The sequence below is a fragment of the Cydia strobilella genome, chromosome 25 (assembly GCF_947568885.1).
Source record: "Cydia strobilella chromosome 25, ilCydStro3.1, whole genome shotgun sequence".
Classification (NCBI taxonomy): Eukaryota; Metazoa; Arthropoda; class Insecta; order Lepidoptera; family Tortricidae; genus Cydia; species Cydia strobilella.
Window position 1 is genome coordinate 871,671 of NC_086065.1, and position 23,322 is coordinate 894,992.

The 23,322-nt window shown below is 37.6% G+C and overlaps 2 protein-coding genes across 12 annotated transcripts in view; one reads left to right on the plus strand and one right to left on the minus strand.

The window, feature by feature from the left end:
- Positions 1-253: 253 nt before the first annotated feature.
- Positions 254-5,306, plus strand: LOC134752592 (nucleolar GTP-binding protein 1-like). Its single transcript, XM_063688261.1, has 5 exons — positions 254-282; positions 874-1,179; positions 2,671-2,804; positions 4,001-4,161; positions 4,820-5,306. The coding sequence occupies exons 1-5, from the start codon at positions 254-256 to the stop codon at positions 4,973-4,975; spliced, it is 786 nt and encodes a 261-aa protein (XP_063544331.1). The 3' UTR covers positions 4,976-5,306.
- A 529-nt stretch (positions 5,307-5,835) lies between these two features.
- LOC134752810 (protein daughterless) overlaps positions 5,836-23,322 on the minus strand; it is a 172,012-nt gene continuing 154,525 nt past the window's right edge. For 5 of the 11 annotated variants that reach the window (XM_063688559.1, XM_063688558.1, XM_063688549.1 and 2 more), the window contains 10 exons: positions 23,104-23,172; positions 21,947-22,049; positions 21,223-21,321; positions 20,722-20,821; positions 19,465-19,527; positions 17,658-17,747; positions 12,689-12,784; positions 11,864-12,009; positions 10,437-10,546; positions 5,836-9,482 (listed from right to left, as the gene is read on the minus strand). In XM_063688559.1, coding sequence (XP_063544629.1) covers positions 9,432-9,482; positions 10,437-10,546; positions 11,864-12,009; positions 12,689-12,784; positions 17,658-17,747; positions 19,465-19,527; positions 20,722-20,821; positions 21,223-21,321; positions 21,947-22,049; positions 23,104-23,172 — 927 coding nt within the window. In that variant the 3' untranslated portion in view covers positions 5,836-9,431. The remainder of the gene's footprint in view (positions 9,483-10,436; positions 10,547-11,863; positions 12,010-12,688; positions 12,785-17,657; positions 17,748-19,464; positions 19,528-20,721; positions 20,822-21,222; positions 21,322-21,946; positions 22,050-23,103; positions 23,173-23,322) is intronic. The other 6 variants (XM_063688552.1, XM_063688550.1, XM_063688553.1 and 3 more) reach the window with 6 other exon arrangements.

A 23,322-nucleotide genomic window follows, 5' to 3' on the forward strand; every position in this document is an offset into this window, starting at 1 on the left:
CTCTTTTCACTCTAAACTCTGGGCCAATTTTTTCCAGTTGAACTCTTGCTTTGCTGTTTTTATATATGGTTTTGATGACGTTAGTATATATCTCCGGAATACCTTGACTTGACAAACTTTCCTCCATGGCTTTGTGGCTTATGCTATCGAATGCCTTATTGTAGTCTATGAATGCCATGTATAGAATTTTGTTGTATTCATTATATTTCTCCACTACCTGTTTCACTGTGTGGATGTGGTCTAATGTTGAAAAATGTTTCCTGAACCCAGCTTGTTCGATTGGTTGGTTTTCATCAAGTCTTTTAGTTATTCGATCCAGTATGACCTTCGAGAAGATTTTATACAAGTTTAAACCTTATCCTATTGTAAGTACAAAGTTTTAGAGCAATCTAGCTAGTCGTTTTAAAATGAGAGCGGAACTACGTTTGTATGGAGAACCGAGCTTGCCGGAGACTTAATTTCTAATGCAGACTGCGCGTTGTCTATATATAAATATATATATATATATATATATATATATATAAACTAATTACAGACCTAGATATACCTCATGTCATTATAAATGCAAAGTTCCATTACAATCCAACACGTAGTTTTAAAATGAGAGCGGAACTACGTTTGTATGGTAAGGTGACATTAGGCCGAGCTTGCCGGGGACTCTTAAAACACATATTCATCAAGTTACAGCAAAGTTCTTAAGAAAATCCTTTCAGGTTGTCAAGAAATGTTAAAATTAAAGTATCTTAAAGGGGTAGGGGGGTGTGTTTTAATGGGTTAAAACTGTTATAAGTTCGCCTTTGTACTGCCTATTTTTGTGCCTTATTTGTGTTCTGTGTTTTGTACAATAAAGAGTTTATACATACATGTTCGGAGCGAAACCGAAATTAACCGGTTCCAATTCTTGAAACAAAAGAAAACCTTAATCAAATTAATTTTATTCCTATTTCCAGACTTACAGAAGAACTATACAGAAATCGCGGAAGAGGAGCGCCACGACCCGATCCCCGAGTTCTGGGAGGGCCACAACATCGCCGATTATATCGACCCCGATATTTTCGAGAAACTCGCAGAGTTAGAGCGAGAGGAGGCGCTGAGAGAGGAGGGCGGCATGTACGCCGTGCCCAAGATAGAATTAGATGAAACTATGAAGGAAATCAAGCAATTAGCTATTCAAATCCGGTGAGTATTCTTATAAGAAATTATTTTTTCAATGGCTTATAACGCTGTTTGTAATGTCACTGGCGATCGATGCTGCCAAGCCGTGTGGTTATTTACCACCATCGTCTTTAATATGGTATAAGACGAAGTGTGGCTCTCGCGACTGCGGAGGCCGAATATATGGGCTTACAGATATAGACAAGGTGAGGCATTGGCAGTTAACCTAGATATAGCGAAGGCGTTCGATCGGGTCTGGCATCGGGGTCTCCTGTCGAAGTTACCATCTTATGGATTGCCGGAGGGAGTATGCAAATGGATCGCTAGCTTTTTGTCCGGCAGACGCATACGAGCCGTAGTAGACGGAAGCTGCTCCAATAGCATGGACATTAACGCTGGCGTTCCGCAAGGTTCTGTGCTATCCCCAACGCTGTTTTTGCTGCACATCAATGACATGTTGTCTATCGACGACATTCATTGCTATGCAGACGACAGTACTGGGGATGCCTTTTACACAGGCCGTGCCAACATCCCTCGTTCCGTGGTACTAGAGAGTCGTGAAAAGCTTGTGTCGGATATTGAGGGCACTCTATCCAGAGTTTCGGTGTGGGGCCGGGACAATTTAGTGCGATTCAACCCCACCAAGACACAAGTTTGCGCGTTCACTGCTAAGAAAACCCGTGGTCTCACAGTTCGAAGGCACAGCCCTTACCATGTCAGAGAGTATTGGGATCCTCGGTGTCGCCATCTCCAGTGACGTCCAATTCCGTAGCCACCTGGAAGGGAAGGCTGATCTGGCATCCAAAAAACTCGGTGTGCTCAATAAAGCACGGCGATACTTTACTCCGGGGCAAAGACTGCTGCTATGTAAATCGCAAGTCAGACCCCATATGGAGTACTGCTGTCACCTTTGGGCAGGAGCACCTGGATGCCAGCTTGGACCTTTCGACTCAGTCCAAAGGCGCGCTGTACGAATCGTCGACGATCCCAAACTCACAAGCGGTAAGTCTAAGGAGAGACTTCGCCTCCTTATGCGTGTTCTACCGCTTGTACAATGGGCTGTGCTCTGAAGAGCTGTTTGACATGATGCCAACGGCCGCTTTCTATCACCGCACCGCTCGCCATCGGCAGGGTGTTCATCCTCACACCCTAGCACCTAAATGGTCGCGTACTGTGCGGTTTAAGAGGAATTTCCTCCCGCGTACGCTTCGGCTGTGGAATGAGCTCCCTGCCGAGGTTATTCCGAGGAGCTACAGTATGGGGTTCTTCAAAAAAGGAGTGTACAGGTTTTTAAAGGGTCGGCAACGCGCGTGTAATATCTCCGGTGTTGCAGGCGTCCATAGGCTACATAGGCTACTTCGATCAAAATTGACACTTGGCGCGCATGATCTTTCCCGTTCTTTCTTGCGAAATGTGACACTGACGGCGGCAAACCGATGGAACGGCCTTAAGTAAATTTTCAAAAACTAAAGTATCTAAAAAAACAATATTTTAACCACATTCCGTTTGTTACAGGAACAAGAAAGCGGTTCTCAAAGACGAGTCCCGCATCAACAAGCAGAGCACGAAGCCCGTCATGCCGAGAAACACTCGCGCGAGACAACGGGACCGCTCTACCACCAAGCTCAGGGACGAGATGGAGAAACTGGGTATGTTGGCAATATAGCACAGAGTAGAACAGAAGGTGATCCTCGAGGAGTCATCAATCGGCACAGCATGGAGCCCGGCATGCCGAGAAACACCCGTCGAAGCAACGTCGGGACAGATTAAGTGCCAGTTGCACCATCTGCACTTGACAGACTGATCAACGTCACCCGGCACGCCGCGGCGGTTCATGTAACTTTCCATACAATAAAATTTAGCGAACTCTTTAACGATGACAAACAGTTTGGTGCAACCGATCCTAAAAGTAGTTTGGGAGACGAGATGGAGAAACTCGGTATGTTGGTTTTTTGATTTATTAAAAAAGAAATTAAATATTTAATTTTAACTAGTAAGACCCACCATAGAAAGATTTTTAATTTGAACCTTGTTCTCTCCTTGTTCTGTGTTAGCCTAAGTATTTTAATGTATAATTTCCAATGCGATGTTTTATTGCTTGTGAATGAAATAAATGAAAATGAAATGAAATGAAATATAAGTACATTGGAACGAATTTCGTTTGTTTTACAACGCAGTGAAACAAAAGAAATGCTACTTTATTTGTTTTATGTAAGGTTCAAATTAAATTGCAATGAATATGTACTTTTTATTTACATTTAGACTCACGAGGTTAATTAAGGTTTTAGACCGTTTATTTACTCGAACGTTGATCTTTCGGGTCGCATTTAAGCGTACATTTTATTAATTATATAACAATTCAAGTCTTAGAGACCCTTTACATCTCTGGATAATTTGATGATCTTTTTTATTATTATATACATTTTATCTCTGACACCTAGAGACTTTTACATCTCTAAACAATTTTAGTACTTCTGTTGTTTGTATATTTTTTATTAGTTCTTTTTTCTTGTGTAATTTAACATTTATATTTATGTAATTGTTTTTTTTTGTAATTTTGGATTAATTTTATTGTTTGTAAAAATTGACATGTAAAAGTGCTCCTGTGGCCTATTTGCTGAATAAATGTTTGATGTTTACAAAACATTTACGTCTGCCAAAAAAGAGTAGAAATTCAAAAGTGGCAACACTGTAGTAGTGTCGTCCCGTTTTTCTTAGATTGATTTGAAAGGGACGACACTACAGTGTTGCCACTTTTTAATTTCTACTCTTTTTTGTCAGACTTTACTCTTCAAAAATATTTAATGTTATTCGTAATTTTAATACCTTCTCCATATATTTCTAGGCGTGGACATGTCAGAAACAAAAAAGGCGCACTTCACCCGCACTCGCTCTCGTTCTCGCTCGCTCTCGGCGCCCGCGACAAAGAGGGCGCGCGTCGACGTGTCTCGCTCACGCTCCGTGTCCCGCCCCGCGCGGGACGAGCAGGGAGTCAAGGACACGCAGGTGAGGGATTTTACACTTTATAACTTTGTTATTAGGTGGGAGTTTTGTCTAGCGCCAATGACGACACGTATGCGTTTACAGAATACAAGAAATATGGGAGTCAATTTCCAAACTTTCGAATTTTAGAGCGTGCATAAACTGTAGGGGGCAGCACAGGAGACGTCAGATTTTTGGCGCGAAGCGTAAATGTGTAGTTTATGCTTCCAAAGTAGCCCACAAGATGGCAGCATTTGCTTTGGCGTGAAGTGATGTCAATATTGTCAATGTACAGTTGAAATTTTCACAAATGATGTATTTCTGTTGCCTCTATAACAACAAATACTAAAAACAGAATAAAATAAATATTCAAGTGGGGCTCCCATACAACAAACGTGATTTTTTTGCCGTTTTTTGCGTAATGGTACGAAACCCTTCGTGCGCGAGTCAGACTCGCCCTTCCGGTTTTTTATTTTATAAGTTTTAGTGTTGAAGACATCTAACTGCTGTAATTTCCAAAATATGTGAAGTTTTCTATCAAAAGGTACCACATTGTCGCTTGTTGATAAGATTGATTCCAAATTGAAGCTATATGGAAATAGCGCCTTACTGACAACCGACAATAAGAGATTGAGAATGGCACATATTTCCTTGCCACACTTATACAAATTTTCTTCTCCAGATGGCGAAACGCGCGAAGAACATGGCGCACGTGGCCATCGCGAAGAAAACGAAGAAGATGGGCCTCAAGGGCGAGGCCGACCGCTTCATCGGCACTAAGATGCCGAAGCACCTGTTCTCCGGCAAGCGAGGCGTCGGGAAGACCGACAGGCGATAATGTACTTTTATCCATTGATTTTAGGGTTTATTTTGAGTTGTATAGAAATACGTACGAAAAAATATTTTGTTTTATGACCTGTTCATCATCTGTTTAAGGTTTATTTTCAATTATACAATAACATAAAATGGCAATGAACTCAATGACGACACATGTGCGTTCACCTATTATAATGTCGTTATACCTAAATGTCAATGACGACACATGTGTTTGAAAGCAAGATGCGTAAAGACAGTAGGTGTTTACCTTTATAGTAGAATTTTTTTTAATTGTTTTGAGTACTATGCTACACCATCATCTGTTATGTTACTACGAGTATTCAAGTGATAATTAATGCAATAAAAAGTTGTACAAAATGTCTTTTTCATTTTAACCTATTTTGTCTCCTAACTCAAATACCTGTTTCGAAAAAGAAGATGGGTCTCAAGGGCGAGGCCGACGGCTTAAGAGCTCTTTCCCGCTGACGTCCAGCTTTTTACGGGTACGGTTTTCTGCAGGATTTAGTAGTATAAGTGCTACTATAGTAAGGTTCACACGAGCATTCTGTTTGCGGGATACTGCACTCATACTACAGAAAACTGGATCCTGCAGAAAACTGTACCTGCATAAAGCAGGAGCTCTTAATCGGCACTTGTTCGTCGGCAAGCGGGGCGTCGGGAAAGGTTTCCTAAATCATTGCCGAAAATTAAACGGATACGTTTTAGGTAGCAATAATATGACTGCTTACGATTAATACACACCCCAAGTTCATTTTTGTAAGTTAACAGTACGGTGAAATAAAGTCTGCTGGCGCTCGCCGGCCGCTGGCTGACGTCAAGGATTTTGACAATTATCGGGTTTATCAAAAATAAAACACAAAATTAGCAAAATGAATGGCACATTTATATTTAATTATAATTATTCATTTTTATAATTAGACCTTTTGTTATATTTTAAACTATGCATTTGATTGGAACAGATCAAATGCTTCATGAGTCGGAAACGAACGTCTCCAGGACGATGTGTAGTGCCTTCTGAGCCACAAACAAGTCAAAAAGAAACTTAAACGTAATCTAATTGGAAGATAAAGTCAACTAAACTAAACTAAAAGGGTGAACTAAGCTAAACCTAAGTTATTTGAACTCGATGCAAGCGACAATAGCGGGATGTCTTCATATAACGCAGTCAAAAGACCTTACATCTATATAATACATTTTAGAGCGAATTATAACTCTTCGTAACATCTGACGTGTGAAACAACTATTAATTATATACTTTACACATAATATAATTACTATACCAGTACAAATTATAACTGTCACACAATACTCGTCGGGTATTACGAAGAGATGAGCTTATAAAGATCGTCATGATACGGTACAAAATAATTAATAATAATTTATTATGCTTAAATGAAAACCAGCCAATAGCGAATGTAAATAAAGTATGGCCGATATTGAGCGATGTATTTACATTATGCATTCACCGGGGATACCTAAATACTTTGGGAAACTAATAAATAAGAGTTATATACCTTACACAAACAAATATAATACTAAAACAAATTTTAATTCGTAATATTTTCCACTGTATACGTAAATCACGACAATGTGTCGTCACTGGCAATGAGAACATTTTTAATACATTGAATTCACGTGAGATCAAATAACAAAATAACATTAATATGAAAATAATAATTCGTCATATAATTTAATAATTACGTTCTTATTATACTTTTAGAATAACAATTGAAGGCAAGTTAGAATAAATTGTGGTTACAAACGTTTATATTTCGTCCTAATAATTTTTGTTTGATCTTGCTCCACCATACGGTCTGGCAAAAAAGAGTAGAAATTAAAAACTGGCAACACTGTAGTGTCGTCCCGTTTTTCTTAGATTGATTTGAAAGGGACGACACTACAGTGTTGCCACTTTTTTATTTCTACTCTTTTTTGCCAGACTGTACATTCTAACGTGTATTTTAGTTAATTGTAAATGCAAATGATATATAACTCTTTTTATTACAATAAAAGGGTAACACAACAATTCCGTTTAGTTGCCTCATCTCCGATAGCTACCGAATAAAAACTAAAAAAACGTGTATAAAAAAATAACTACGAAATCCGTAGAGCTCCAAAAATCACTGGAGTCCTCATCTAAGTACGATCTTAAGTTAGCGGCCTATGCAGCATGCTCGATTTAGCATGCTCAGAAATCATCAAACGTGACTGAAAATAAAAAAATCACGTCAAGATTCCCGAGTACATTTTCGAGTATTTTATTGTCAAGCGATTTTTGGTGAGAGCAGTGGCGAATAACTAAAGGGGGGAGGGCCTAGAACACGCATTTACAAAAACAAAAATGAGTATTATAGGCGTCATCTGAAAAATGTACTCGGAACTCCGCCTATACTACGCTTATGGCAGCAAAAAAGAACTTTAAAATCGTAATTAAAAATATCTTTTTTCCGTATATACTATCAATTACGCTATATATACCTATACATACGCTAGGCTAGTAATGTACAATTCTGCTGTCTTTGGGGTGAAGACATTTTTAATCTCGTTTCTGGGGATGTGTTTTAGAAAACTATCCTTTTTACACTTAGTATAGTCCGAGGTAAATGCCGCTACTTTCTTTGGGACATATGCATCATTTGGCCTTCTTATGTACCAATTATATATGAGAGTACCAAGTCACTGACAAAAACAAACAAAGAAACCCAATACAGATGAGCTTGTAGAAAAAAAATACAAATAAAAACATGTTTTCTATTTTTTTCCAATATAATAAATACAAATTTATCTGTAATAGGTTTTGAACTAGCCATACACAAAAACAAACATAAATATTGTACAGGTAATACAGGTATACAAAATAAAGACGATTACTTTTTTGACAACAGTCCAATTTAACCCAATATTTAAGTACAAATGTTTTAAAATGACTTTAGCAACTCGTCACTGGGTAAAAAAAATAAAAACAATTTTTATCAAAAAATATTAAGGCAACTATGTGTGTATCTTTATAATTTTAAGATTTCAAATACAAATACATTAAAGTGCTGTATGATTGAATACAACGCTTTAAAATTTACAAAAAAATACAACAAAAACAAAAATAAATAAATATTTCAAATTCTAATCAACGTATTTGATCATATTTATTCGGAATTTTCTAAATATTCAAGATTTAAACATGTCAATAGTCAATAAAATTCAATTACAAACATTTCGTAACGGTCAGCGATCAAAAATATGTAAACACGTTAAGCCCGCTTTTTGTAAAGGTTTTTTATCAATCAAAACAAAATTCTGACATTTGCCACAAACGTTTCTTGCAGAAATATTTTTACGCAAAACCAACTTGGTCTTACACATTGCTATACCCGATATAGTAATACACTAGCAATGCCTTTTAACCACACGTATGCGTCTATGGCATTTAACACCCAATTTCAAACAAATATTTTCTCTGAAAAAAACCTAAACTCATATTTACATATAATTGACCGCGGACCGTTCCAATATGTTTGATTTGAACTTAAATGAATAAAAGAAATACACACATAGTCGTCGAGCGAGGCCAAGCCTATACATTAGCATTTAGCACTCGAATAATGCTCTGACCAAGCCAATATTTAGGGTCCACCCCTGTGCCTTCAAGGCAATCATATAATCATAGCACGAGATACTAACACAGTCCCTTAGGAAAAAAACATTTGTGTTCAATAATCTATTTAAATTAAGTTAACCGTGACAATGATATATGGCTATAGGTTATCCTTGTCACTAACTACATTTAAATAGCTTCGTTGGCTACCTCAAACTTCAAACCCAGGTAGCAAAATGACGTAAAATGACGTCAGCGACGTCATAATGACGGCATTATTACGTCATTACGACGTCGCTGACGTCATTTGACGTCATTTTGCTACCTGGGAAACAATACAGTTTATTTGCCACTCGTCTTATTTGATGAACTTCAAAATGCACTTCAAATATAATCAGTGAAAATAATGTTAATTACATAAAAATACACTAGATGGCATTTTAGGGTGCCCGATGTGTAACAAATAAAATGTCATTCAGTGTATTTTTTGTCTTGTTTCTTTAATTGTGTTTGATAGTAATCAAAACTGCGCGTTAAGGGCGAGAAATTGTTATCTTTACCCAAAACCGAACTTTTAAATGCGAACGCACATGTGCGTTTTCGGCACCGAACATTTTTACGCTTGACTTAGCGAGCACTAAGTCTTAATACTTTAGTTATACGCTTTTTAAAGTGCATTCCAAAGTGGCACCAAACAAGAGGAGCAACAATACCTCGCCTGGAGTTAAGCCTCGGCTACGTGTGGTAGCACTTGCTGACCATCAGTGAACCTTAATGTCTATGCAGTAAGGTTTAAAATAGCCAGTTAATGGTGTGATAGTATGTGTAGGTCGGGCGCGCGACACGGGGGCGCGGGCGGGCGTCGCTATTGCGGCGGGGGGCCGGAGGGGGGCTGGCCGGGGAGTTGGCCCATGCCCTGAAAAAAATATAGAATAAGTAAGCTTTGATGAAACGAAAGGAAATTTCTTTTCCCTACTACCTAGGTAGGTAGGTAGGGTAGGTTTACTCTTACACTCTATTATTCTAGGTCTGCAGTTAGGGACAAATTATTATCGTTTTTTCCGTGTAACTGATTTGTGTACAATAATAACCCTACTAAAAAAATCAAGGCACAAATGAGTCGCTTAACTTAAAACTCGGATAAATCCAACTGTCAGATTTTGCGATTTTGGCATTAGGAAAAGGTAATAGAGTAGATATTTCCTAAGAGGGGCGAATGGATTCGTCCGAGTTTGAAGTTAAGTAACTCAAATGCCCTATTAATCGTCTGATTAAGTTACAAATAGGCAGTCGAATTATGTCGACAACCATAGCGCATGTTTATAATAGAATTCAAAACAGTTTTGTTTAAGGGTAGGCCTAAAGTTTAGTGTTTTTTTTGAAGTGGTTATTGGAAAGCGCATTTATTTATTTATTTACTTAAATATTTGAGTTGCTGTACCTACTTGTTTATTGTATTGTTTTCTGTATTGAGGTGTGTAATACAGATTGTTTTAAAAATATTTATCAGGACGGTTTTTACTCACTATTATTTTTAGTCGCTTTTGGCGACATGTTAACCACCCACCCACCCATGTTACCCATGTTGCACGACGTACAACCGCCGCGGACACTCGTGCCTGAGGATGGATTCCCAAAGAATCCGAAACATGTCGCCAAAAGCGACTAAAAATAATAGTGAGTAAAAACCGTACTGATAAATACGGTACGGTAACACGATAGTTTAAGTGCGACAGAGTGTTTTATTTATTTATTTTACATTGCATTTTATATTATTTATTTATTTGTATTTTATTTATTTATTTATTTTATTTTGCATCGTTTTATTTTTTATTTTTTTTGTATTTGCATTGTATTGTATTGTACTCACCGGCATGGGTTGATAGTGGTGTAGGGGGGCGGCGAGCAGTTTGGGCGCCTCTTCCGCTTTCTCTTCCTCGCGCCGTTTCAAACAGGCGGCTTTGGGGTTCAGGTTACGCTCTGTGTACACAATGAAATTACGTTAGGCTGTTATGTGGCATCGAATCGCTGTGTGTCTCTCTATCACTCTTCCATATAAGTGTGACAGTGACAGTTGCGTTTCGTTCGCTACGGAGCGATAGCGATTGGCATGTTGTCTGTGGGGCCTATTCCGCTAGTTTAGTGTAAGGGCAGTGGCGTAGCTAGGCGTGAGCGAAGCGGGCCGTCGCCCACGGCCTCGCGCCCCCAAGGGGCCTCGCAAAGCCCCTTCGGGCACTTTAGAAAAAAGTTACGCCACTGTGTAAGGGACTAAGGGTGTCAAGACTGTCAAGTTCTTATTTAACCGTTTATCATGCTATCTCGGAAATTTCGGACCCTTGAAATGCTGTTAGAATGCTACCTATAAGCAAAGAGGATATAATAAGATAGAGCGGTACTGTCATAGTAAATTTTGTAACCACAGTAACTTCACTGCCATCTATCGACACACGATTAAAACTAAAAATAGAAATATCAAAAAATTTATTTATATACGGATAAATGATTTTTTTATTTGCATTTATTACATTAATTATTTTTATATGATTTTGACCCATGTTCTTTCACTGGTATGCGTTAAAATTATAAATAACAAACGAAACCGTCAACGCCCTCTACACGAGAGTAGGTTAAAGGTAGTGGCGCCATCTGATCAAGAATCAAATTTTCGTAATTTTCGAGGCACGTTTTTTCCTTAGACTGTATCCATCTATTACGGAGTTATATCTATCTGTGCTATAAGTGCATTAAGGTTGCTATCTGACTCAAAGGTGAAACTCACGCTGAAAAAGCTTCAAGCGTTTTTATGGACGATTGCGGGGCACTTTTGAATGAGATCAGCTCAAATCAGCAATGGACGATAAGGTGGATAAGTGTGACAATTATAATTAGTACGCGTGACTCACCTCTGACTTGCCGCTCCAGCGTCATGATGACTTCCACCGCCATGTTCAGGATCCCTAGCTTGGTCTGTGGCTTGTCGCTCTTCAGGTGCGTCATGCTGAGCTTTCATTTAGTTTATGATGACGATGACTCACCTCTAACTTGCTGCTCCAGCGTCATGATGACTTCCACCGCCATGTTCAGGATCCCCAGCTTGGTCTGTGGCTTGTCGCTTTTCAGGTGCGTCATGCTAAGCTTCACTTCGTTTATGACGATGATGACTCACCTCTAACTTGCTGCTCCAGCGTCATGATGACTTCCACCGCCATATTCAGGATCCCTAGCTTGGTCTGTGGCTTGTCGCTCTTCAGGTGCGTCATGCTAAGCTTCACTTCGTTTATGACGATGATGACTCACCTCTAACTTGCTGCTCCAGCGTCATGATGACTTCCACCGCCATGTTCAGGATCCCCAGCTTGGTCTGTGGCTTGTCGCTCTTCAGGTGCGTCATGCACATGCGCCCGAGCTCCTTCAACGCTTCGTTTATGTCCCGTATTCTTATCCTGTATACAACGTATTTATTAGAAAATGGAATGGAAAAAATAAAAGAGGCAACAGGTAAGACGGAGGCTAAATCAAAGATACATTAATTGTACTAGAGTTAGACCAAACTAAGTTAACAGTGATTTTGATAGCCTAGCCTAGGCTTTGCATGTGTTATTTAAACGTGACAATTTCATAGAAGTTTGACGTACACGGGAAAGGGTAATAGAAAGTCCAATAACTGATTTTAACTCGCACGAATGCCACGGTAATCAAACCCGTGATATGGGTCTTAATGCTAAAATAATAAACATAATAAATAACATAAAAATGTGACGTTTTCAATCAAAAGGTACCACATTGTCTATTACCATAAGGACGAAAATTGCTTGTATGTTTATACGAAAAACCTGTCAGAGCGTCCTTATGGCAAGCGACAATGTGGTACCTTTTGCTTGAAAACGACACAAAGAAGTTCGTTAACAGATAGTATCACGGAGCAGTATGTAAAATATTATCTCATATTATTAACGAAATATTTAATTTGATAATGTCGCTAAGACCACCAATCTTCCTGTTTCATTTAAAACCTATAATCTGAAAAGGATACCTAAAATTTACTCATAGGCGTTTTAGTTTAGTGGTAGTAGTAGCTGTATAATGAGCTCACGGAAAGACTGTCGTCCCGCTCGCACTCACCGTTCCCTCGCATTGTTGGCTTGCCGCCTCTCTTTCTCGCGCATGGCCTTGGCCTGAGGGTCGCCCTCGTCGTCTCCTTCGTCCGCCGACGAACAGCTGTATAACGAGCTCATGTAACTACTATTCTAGATAATTTAAAGATAACTCCCATTGGTTTCACAGACTGAGTTCAAAAATAAAACAGTTGAGAGAGCGACAGAAGTGGTCGCCATGACAAAACTGTGATTTAATGGCAAGCCGATTTTGCACGCACACACGTCTTTGGGCCATTCTCCGCTCAATTCTCTTGTGAATTGTGAATGTGTGCGTGTCGCGCGTATACATAAGGGTGTGTTATGAAATCACAGATTCGTCTCAGCTATTTTACCTCTGCCTATATTTTAACTTTACTTATTAAAAAAATATTTATGGTTTTATATTGGTAACAAATACTTAAACAAGAAGCAGTAGCTAAGAAAACTTTATCAATTTCTCACTTCTAATAAACAATGGGATATATCTTCTTACTGAATGGGGTTGGCCGGTCGAAATATTTAGCAGATGGCGCCAGCATAGCTTGCCCTGTCAATCCCTAGTTGTGTCAAATTTTTGTTTTTTTAATGCCCTGGATGCCAGCCCTTTAAGCCAAATCTCATAGAAAAAGGGGCAAGCTATGATGGCGCCATCTCTGCAAACCTTTGACAGTTGCCAACCTCATTCCATTGACTAGCTAGATTGATGTTCAAAATAATATTGTAAATATTTATATGTAATTTGCAAATAGGTATATATTAAATTAAAACATCGAAGCGCGTGATTATCATTAATTAAACTTGAATATAAATATTTGCAATATTTAAAATGCTTTTTAAAAACAACGTCGCTTCTTGAACAAAAACTGTACCGACTATGGAGTTACGATTCAGGTGCAACATTACACTTGTTCAACAACATTTACAAAGTACAGTCTGCAAAAATAGCTAAGCGGGCGAAGTATTCAAAATTATCTGTACACGCTTGTTCTCTTAACCATAAAGTTCTGCCATGATCATATTGAATATAGTCTTTCGATTTCTAGCTAGCCCCGAACGGCTTATCCTTTGTCTATTGTTAAGTAAGATGGCGCGTGCCTGTATAAAAAATGGTTGGATCGCTTTAACCTGTTATTGAATTACGACTCTATGGTAATTGGAATAAGATTTAAAATAAACTAATGGAAAAATATTTTGCGAGGCTATGTATGGTCTTACGGTTATTAAGTGCCGGCGAGTCGAAAGCTACAGAACCTCTAAAATGTGTCATCGTAACAAAGGCGCGTTATCGGAGAGCACACTGGTTTTTGACTGACTAGCCCGCGCTCAGGTGCCAATTAGAATTACACGACGCCTTTTTGCAGGTAGTGACACATGCCCTTTTAGAGTTTTGAATGATGTAACTGCGTCGAAATATCGGGAACTTATAAATAATACAAAAGGTAATCACGGTCTATATCCCGGTCAATATAAGTCTAGAATGCCCTTTTACTTAACAATAGACAAAGGATTAGCCGTTCGGGGCCAGCTAGAAATCGAACGACTATACCTTACCTTAGCTATCTCTGTTGTTGACTGTATTTCACTTTAAAAGGCACAGTTTTGTTCAAAAAACGGTGAAACAAAACATTCATGTTACCTCGGACGAAGGCGGCGCGCGAGAGAGACAGCCGATTGCCTGTTTCAACAAAATACCGAGTCCCAAACGGAAATCAGAGTGAGAATGGAATTTTGCAATGAACGCCCCGTACAAACATTTTACATGTCTCTAATTAAGAGCCCATCACCGTGCTCACTAGCGCCACTGCTAAATAATTGTGATTATTTAAATTTTACAATAGATATTTAAAAAAGTGGGCCGCTACGTACTGTATTATGTAAGTACCTTTTGAAAAAATTATAATAGTTTTTACGTTGCTGGATTCGTCAATCTATGCGTCCAAAGTTAAAACGGCCGTTTTTGTTTTGTTAGATCGACGAATCCAGCAACTTAACAACTAGTTTGATGTATTCAAAAGGTAGTTAAATACAAAATACAGTACGTTACGGCCCTCTTTTTTAAATATCTATCGTTAAATTTAAATAATTACAATTATTTAGCAGTGGCGCTATTGAGCACGTTAATTGGCTCTTAATGGTGGTTTAGCTCTTGTTTTTTAAGGCAAAAAACAATGAAACAAGTACCACCATTTAGCATCTAGATATTATATGTATTATTGCATGTAAAATGTTTGTATTAAATCGATTACATAATGGTTTGATGTTAATGTTAGTTTAGAAGTTAAAATCAAAATAGCGTAGATACTTATCTATTGGTATTGTGGATTTGAATTCCTTTTGAACTAATTATTTAAAAAAAAAAATTTTTATTGAATAAAAAATGCTCAAATCGAAAGTTGTAATTTAATAACAACATTGCCTATGTATTAAAATTCAACAATATTAATTTATTATGAAATTATAATTGCTTCCGACAGATAGTGTAAAATATTTCTGTCTTGAATTAAACATTATAACTGGTTTAGAACCCCATATTAGTGAAAAATTGATAGAAAATGATAGAAAACATGCAAATACCTTGTTGTAGTGATAGCCAATGAATAGCCAGACCCAGCGTACCCAATGTCCTATAATGTTCGTACATGTACTTACTTACCTTTAATCCTAAAAAGTTACAAACCACTACATGCCAGGGATCGGAACCGGTTTTTTGCAAAAACTTCGAAATATCCAAATGTAGAACTCGGCTGTGTTTTTAGGTAACGACTTCGTATTATTAGATTGCCCAATTAGAAATGAAATAATTAACAAAGAACGAAAAAATACCGGTTTCGTTCTCATACAAAAAATACCGGTATCCGATTCCTGCTACATGCATCAATTTTATTTATGTTTAAACATTTTTGTTATCTTTTAGATACATTTTTGACCATATTTTGAACTATATATACCACCAATAGTTTTGATTTACATTCTACACGTATTAATTAAGACTTACACCTGAAGAAACCCTATGAAAAACCAAAAGAATAATTTTCACACGAAATTAGGACCTAAGAGAGAGATGTATGAGCGTATCTCGTGTAATATTTTACATACTGCGACCGCTTGTTAAAATGGAATGCTGAAACTATAATACATATGTTAGTTTATATAAAAGGTACACCTAAAAGCAGAGTCCAAACATAATTTTTTTTTTTAACAGTTGCTTAATAAATCATATCATAAATTTATTCATTAGCCCTGTATGAAATTGGCACAAGTAAGAATTAAGAGCCTATCACCGTTCTCACTAGCGCCACTGCTAAATAATTGTGATTATTTAAATTTAACGATAGATATATAAAAAAGGGGACCGCTAAGTACTGTAGTTTGTATTTAAGTACCTTTTGAATACATTATAATAGTTTTTACGTTGCTGGATTAGTCAATCTATGCGTCCGAAGTTAAAACATCCGTTTTTGTATTGAGTTCATTGATAGACGAATCCAGCAACATAAAAACTGTCCGCGCGCGAATTCCGTGCACGGCTGAGGAATGTTGGGCGTCATGACCGAGTGGTGTCATTTTGTACGTACGGGCGCGGCGCACACCCCCCCACTTCCTCGACCACCGAATGCACGGAATTGGCGCGCGGACAGTAGTTTGATGTATTCAGAAGGTACTTAAATACAAAATACAGTACGTAGAGCCCTCTTTTTTAAAATTCTATCGTTAAATTTAAAAATTCACAATTATTTAGCAGTGGCGCTAGTGAGCACGTTGATGGGCTCTTAAATGGTAAGATAGATAAACCAATTTCAAAGTGCACACCCCTCCTCAGAGCATCTTATCGCCTTAAAAAAAATTCTACACATAGCATAATGCACACTAATACAATAAAAATACGTAAAATGTGTGCGTTGCATCTATAACATTACTTTAGATGTTATCGTATGTGCTGCAAAGGGTCTGGCAGTTAAAGACGGTCCATCTTTAATTGCAAAATATTTATTCACGGGAAAACACAGTGTAAGGATTTCATTTCTGTACCATTTTGAATCTTGTCACAGTGACAATCATCTGGGGGATCTCGATTATGGTCACTGTGACAAGGTACCAAGTGGCTCAGAAATCAAATTGCTTGACCGTTCAATGTACATAATGTACATTGATAAAATGATATTATGTTTGGACTCGGGAAGCAAGGGATGAAAATATGGTATAGACAAGGACAAGTATAACACCAGCTTATAAATGCTGAAAATCAGGATACAGATGGTTCTAACGTGTATACGTAACTTTGTCATAATAAATTACTACGGACGTATGGACGCATGTCGCATTATTTGTGGCATAAACAATGAAAAATTAATAATTATTAATTATGGCAACAGTCAAATCGATGATAAATCTACTAAGACAATTTAAAAATTTCCACCGAAATCATTAGATTAGGTTCATACTATGGGCGGAACCAGTTAATTGTTCATACAAATTAACCGGTTTGTAATTTAGATTTAACCGGTTTACTGTATTTACATGTGCCTCATTAATAGGTACTTCTGCGTTTGATTCACTTTTGTAATAATGTTCATAAGGTTATGGATCAATTTTTTTTAAGTATAGTGTATACGTCTGTCCTGTATTTTTGTAAGCATCATAAAATAAATAAACTTTAAAGCCTAATTTCTTCGGTGAACTCTTACAGGCATGTTCAGTTCAAACTTTTTATCTCTTCAAAACTGTACACAGGAAAGACGCATGTTTTTCTAAACATTTTTGATAACGTTTAATATCACTCCAAAGCCAATAAATGACGATAAAACCATCCGCTCTGATGCCCTACCGCGCAAAACGAAAATCGAAATTTCTTTATCTGCCTCTCTATCGCTCTTGCACTCGAGCGATAGAGACACGGATACAGGAATGTCGATGTTCGTTGTTGGCGGTGGGTCGTGTAGTAGTTCAGTCCTCACCTTTCTCGCACGTTGTTGGCCTGCCGGCGCTCTCTCTCGCGCGCCGCCTTCGTGTCCGGGTCCACGTCGTCCTCGTCCGCCGACGAGCAGCTACACAGGCACAATTAAGTCGTAACAATAGGGAATATTACGCGAAACCCTGCGTAGGGAGCGCCACTACCACAATCTGAGGGCCTATCGCGAAACAAGAAAATCGAAATATCGTTATGTAACATCTCTGTCACTCTTGAATATTCGAGCGATAGCGGCAGATAGCGAAATTTCGGATTCGAGTTTCTCGATAGGTCCTCTGTAAACCGCCTTGATGCATCAATGTCATATTTTATTATCTCTGAAAACTTGTCAAAAAACTGTTAAAGGTACAGTATGTATAAGTTACTCTATGGTTTACTAAAAGGGCTAGTGCTGCACTCTGGTGACAGAACATTGCAGTAATACCCCCTATTGTTAAATTAAAGGCCTACTGCAAAACCATTTCTTTCATCTATTCTGCCCTCCTAATAACGGTATACCAAAACAAAAACAAGTCATTTTGAAATTTTTAACTACAGAATTTAACCCTTAGTGTATGTCATAAAAATTATTTGTTTAAATTTGAACTTTAACATATGTCAATAGAGTTTAATGATATAAAGTACGTTGGGATAAGACAGAAAGGGTATTTCATGCGGGGTAAGATGAAAAGTCGCCCGTAATGCACACGGACGATTTTTTGTCTTACCCCTCATGAAAAACCCGTTCAATCTTATCCCAACGCACCTAAACTGCCATATAATTATGGCTTCGTATGTACTAGAGGCTTAAGGTGTCTAAGGCAATTAATTGGCTTAGCAGGGCAATATTTGCCTTTATATCGCTCGAATATACAAGACCAATAGAAATACAGTAAACGCAATTTAGATTTTTGATTATCGCAGTAGACCTTCAGTATACCAAGACCCAATTTTATAAAAATACAAGTTCCAATTATACATGTGCAGACCGGCATAATACGATTGAGTATTGACGCTTGCTTGGGTAATGATGAGCGGTCTTATGGCTGGTGTTGAGAATTAAGCCATGTAAAATTGTAACTTGCGGCTTTAAAATCGGGTCTGTAAATAATGTTAACAATAATTAATAGTAAATTGTTGGACATACAAAATTGGTGAGAATCATTAGAAACCAATGCAAAATTTAAGAGCCTAATTTTGAAACTTCGTTATCATTTTAATACATATATATAGAAAGTTTTAACTATCTAGCTATCACGGTTCATGAGATACAGGCTGGTGACAGACGTACCGACATCTACAGACAGCGGAGTCTGGGTAATAGGGTCCCGTTTTTAACCTATGGGTACGGAACCCTCAAACATACTAGTAGATTATGAAACTTACAAATGATAATTAAAAATCAGCTATTGAATGTTTTATTTGAAAAAATACGACTTTTTTTATTAATTTATACACTTACTAGGTTTCATTAGCTACTAGTAAAATACAAATCTTCACTATAACTTACTGAATAGTTAGGTCCTCTAATCTTGTAACGATTTATAATAATTAACACCAAAATTGTATCAAAAGAGTAATCAATTCAATTACATGTCTAACTGTTGAGTTAAAAAAATTATTAATTAATAAATGCAATCCAGTTTATTTGTATGGTTCAAAAAATGATTACCGAAAACCAAACATTATTTAAAGTAAATATATCCAAAAGTGATACTGAGATGACTCAATAAATTTTGTTTTATTTTTCAAACCGGTTAACTAAAAACCGGATTGCATTACGTTTAGTTGTGTATGTGAGCAATGTAACTTACATTGCATCGGGGCCGGGGCCCGGGCGACACCGGCCGAAGTCGGAGGCCGGCGCGGCGGGGACGCTAGAACGAACACACACTACCTATACACTCCGAACACTATCACTCATTATTACGTTTGTATTTATTATTTTATTTATTTATTAAGTCTTCTTAACTAAACATAGCCCCACAAAACTCAAGAATGAGTTTGTCTGTTGGACTAACCGTTTCTAGTTAAAAACTACTTGATAAATTAATTTACACAGCGGAAAACTTAGATATTAAATAATTTACGATATGATTTAAAATTCTGCCATTGATTTAAAAATAAAAGAATTAAAAGAAACTGTAACGCTGGAACAATCAAGAAGGTAATACAATAGATACAACTATGAAGATATTAAAGATAAATTAATAAAATGAATGCTTCCGGTTTTTTGTATGAAAAGCAGTTAACCGGATTTTCATGGAATAAACCGGATCGTATTTTAATGTTTAACTGATATAAGGTTCGGAATGCGTTTGAAAAATATCGAGCGTCGGCCGGCGTCGCGCGGGTCACTCCGACCGACTAGCGATAAATTAAAACCGGTTACAATATTTACCTTACCAACGTAATTGTGAATCATATCTATGATTATATTATGTTGAGCAGTAGCTATTGTAACCGTAAGAATGTATATATCATATTCATAGCGATGTAAAAGAGAAAAATGTTTCAGAGAGGACTTTAAATTAGTTTACTTTAACCTTGTAATTGGTCACTGTAGTTGGAATATATGATAGATACATTATAATATGTTACGAGGAAAATTTTAAAGATTCGTTTATAATAAAATTGTGATTACAAAATAAAATTAACGTAAGGCAGGGTTTTCTCATCAAAGTTTAATGTTTAAATGGAAGCAGAGCAGTTAATTATTAAACGAATCTTTTATTTATGGTTGACATTGAATTAAATCACGTTATTACAGTAATCCATTCAACACTATTTGAGACGTTGAAACTTTACATAATATGTCTAAAATACTTTCATTTTTAACTGTATACAAAGGAACACTAAGAAAGCTGAAATAGACGAATCCATTATGCAATACAGATTCTTTCAAAAGGTCTTGGCAATCCATATCATATCATCATATAACATGACATCGTAAAGGTCGTACAGTGCTATCTACTGTCAAATTTGTCTACGATTCATTAGTATTCCTTTGTTCGTGAATACAGGGAAGGTATGAATGGATTATACGATATGTATGTATGTGTATGACTCACTATCTCCGGGAGCGCTTGGAGCCGGGCTTGGCGAGGTCGGCGGAGCCCGACGACGAGGGTTTGGAGTCCAGCCCGGAATCCGGAGGCTCTTTACGCTTCTCTGTAAACAAAATTATAAGGTGTAAAGCTTTTGAATGACTAACTTGTAGGAACAGAACCGGGCTTTGTTTTTATTGGCTTAAATCTACAAAATCACTAATATCAACTAGTTTAGAGCACACTAAATGTGCTTAAATTAATAACCAGTAAATTGTATTACAAATTTTATTTCACAAAAAACTACAGAAAATTACTTCTCCCTGTTACCCGCCCGTGGCGTTTTCATACAAATTGGAAGGAAAATCGAGAACGGCCATTGTAGGGCCAGAACCAAATTGCTTGTAGAGTCGTGAATCATTAACCTGATTGTCACGCTCGCACTTGCAGTCTCTAGCGCTGAGTGTTGTAGTTTTCTTGAGTAAGAGTTTAAGATTATTGACGTTTGTTGAAACAGCCACTTACTTGGATACGTACTGGTGTTGGGCAGCACGTGCCGCTCCATCTTGACGGGCGGCTCGCCGTGCAGCTGCGGAAGGCTCGGGCCGGGGCCCAGCCGCGATACTGGAATAAAAACTTGCTAAAGAATAATCGCAAAAATACACAGACATAAGATACTCAACGTCTAAAAGGTACAATCACAAACACAAGATAGATTCGTACAGATGCATAACCAAATATGTATATGCATTCATGAGACCGGCCCTGAACCGGTTTTAAGAAACCATTATGGATTCCAATGGTACCTTTTTGATTTTCACATACAACATACAATGACAAATACACAGTAAATCTAATAATGTCAAACAAAAATCGATAATAACCGGTTAGCTTTTAAAAAGAAAAATTGGTACCGGTATTTTTAAGAAAAAACTGAATTAGTTTCTCAACTTATTTTATAACTATTATTACTAAATTAGGTCCTCATTGCCTGCCATCGTTTTAGAGTGGATAGATTACTCTTCATTGAACTTCTAATAAGCAAATAAAAAAATAGTAAAGTACAGTTAAAAGTAAATTATTAAAGGAAGTGGTAGACTATAGGCAATTTTATCATAAAATATCACTCAGATCAACCAGACAGTGTAAAAAAATTTAAAATAAGAAGCAAAAATAAAGGAAATTCTAATATTTCATTATTAGTATAGTATGTATTATTAGTATAGTATGTATTATTAGTATAGTATACCTGGTGGTTGGTGGTGAACATCCTGTGGGTATAGCTCGGGGGCTTCCGCGTGGTTACGCAGCACGTTGATGGCGTCATCCAACCTCTCTTCCATTCTGGCGCCCTGGTAATTTTAGTACAAACATCAAATGACGCCCTGGACAATATAACCACTTTAAATTTAACTTTCATTCAAGTGAATAAATAACATTTTTATTTATTTATTTTTATTATTTATAAGGCTACATTATGCCACTATGTCAAATAATGATGTTTAAACATTCAGTTATCACAGAACATATGGCGCCTTCTCCAGCTAGCTGGGCTGTTAAATTCGGGGCGTTTTTTCTCAGACTACATCTTTTCTACAATCAATTTAACCTAAACTGAGAGTAAAGTCTAAACTTTGAGCAATTCGCAAACTTATTAACAAATGTTACTGGGAAGGGTACGGTTACCAAAGAAAAAAATACTTCAATGTCACTAAGTTATTTAGGATTTGCAAAACAAAAATTAAAGCTGAAAACCAAACCATGCCACGCAATCACTAATAACTTACTTTTAGTCAATACTTAGTGACTAGAATTATATCCAATGGGTTTCGGAAGATGATTTGATGAATATGATGGATATAGCGCAGCATAGGTGTGAAATTATACAATCATACCCCAATGTATTACTTCTTACTTTCTGTAACTGCTCTTTTGGGAGTCTCGGCTTCCTTTTCCATTTGTTCCGATATTTCAAATGCTGCGTTTAATATTCAAAATGTAGAAGTAGCTCGGAAAGCGGGCAAGTTCAAATGGAACTGAGCTCGACATGACTTGTGTCACTTATTTGAAGTAAATACCGCGTGCCGCCGTAATACCACAATTTTTTTTTTATACCACGACCTGATGGTAAGCAGTCACCGTAGCCTATGGACGCCTGCAAAACCAGAGATATTACATGCGCGTTGCCGACCCTTTAAAAATAATAGTACTAGGTACAGAAGATTCACTCTCTAACAAAACGCGTCTATTACGACAGATATGACCGCTAGGTGGCCCATCCGTTCCGTAGCGGTTGGTAGTGGTGAGCGGCAATTACTATAGCTAGACCTCAGAACTGGGGGCGGCCGCATGTACTTGTAGCGGCGCGAAGAAATCGCGGAGTGAGTCACGTCTGGTAATACTTACACCAACGTCGGAGTGCTCCCGAAGGAACACCATGGCCTCGTCGAGCTGCCGCTGCTCCGCCGGCGCGCCCTACGACACACACATGTTCGTTGTTGGTGCTCGCGCTCGTACGACGCTGGGAGCCCGCACCATTTACCAACCTACTTGAACTCGATATACCTACTTGAGGAGGAATAATCTCTTTATTTTTTTTATTCTAGGTTTTTTATTTGTTAAAAT

Bases quoted from the DNA above. Each gene is read 5' to 3' on its own strand.
- LOC134752592 (XM_063688261.1), top strand. From the start codon at position 254: ATGTTTCCTGAACCCAGCTTGTTCGATTG. The intron at 283-873 runs GTTGGTTTTCAT...ACATGTTCGGAG, and splicing joins GAACCCAGCTTGTTCGATTG to CGAAACCGAAATTAACCGGT. The intron at 4,162-4,819 runs GTGAGGGATTTT...TTTCTTCTCCAG, and splicing joins AGGGAGTCAAGGACACGCAG to ATGGCGAAACGCGCGAAGAA.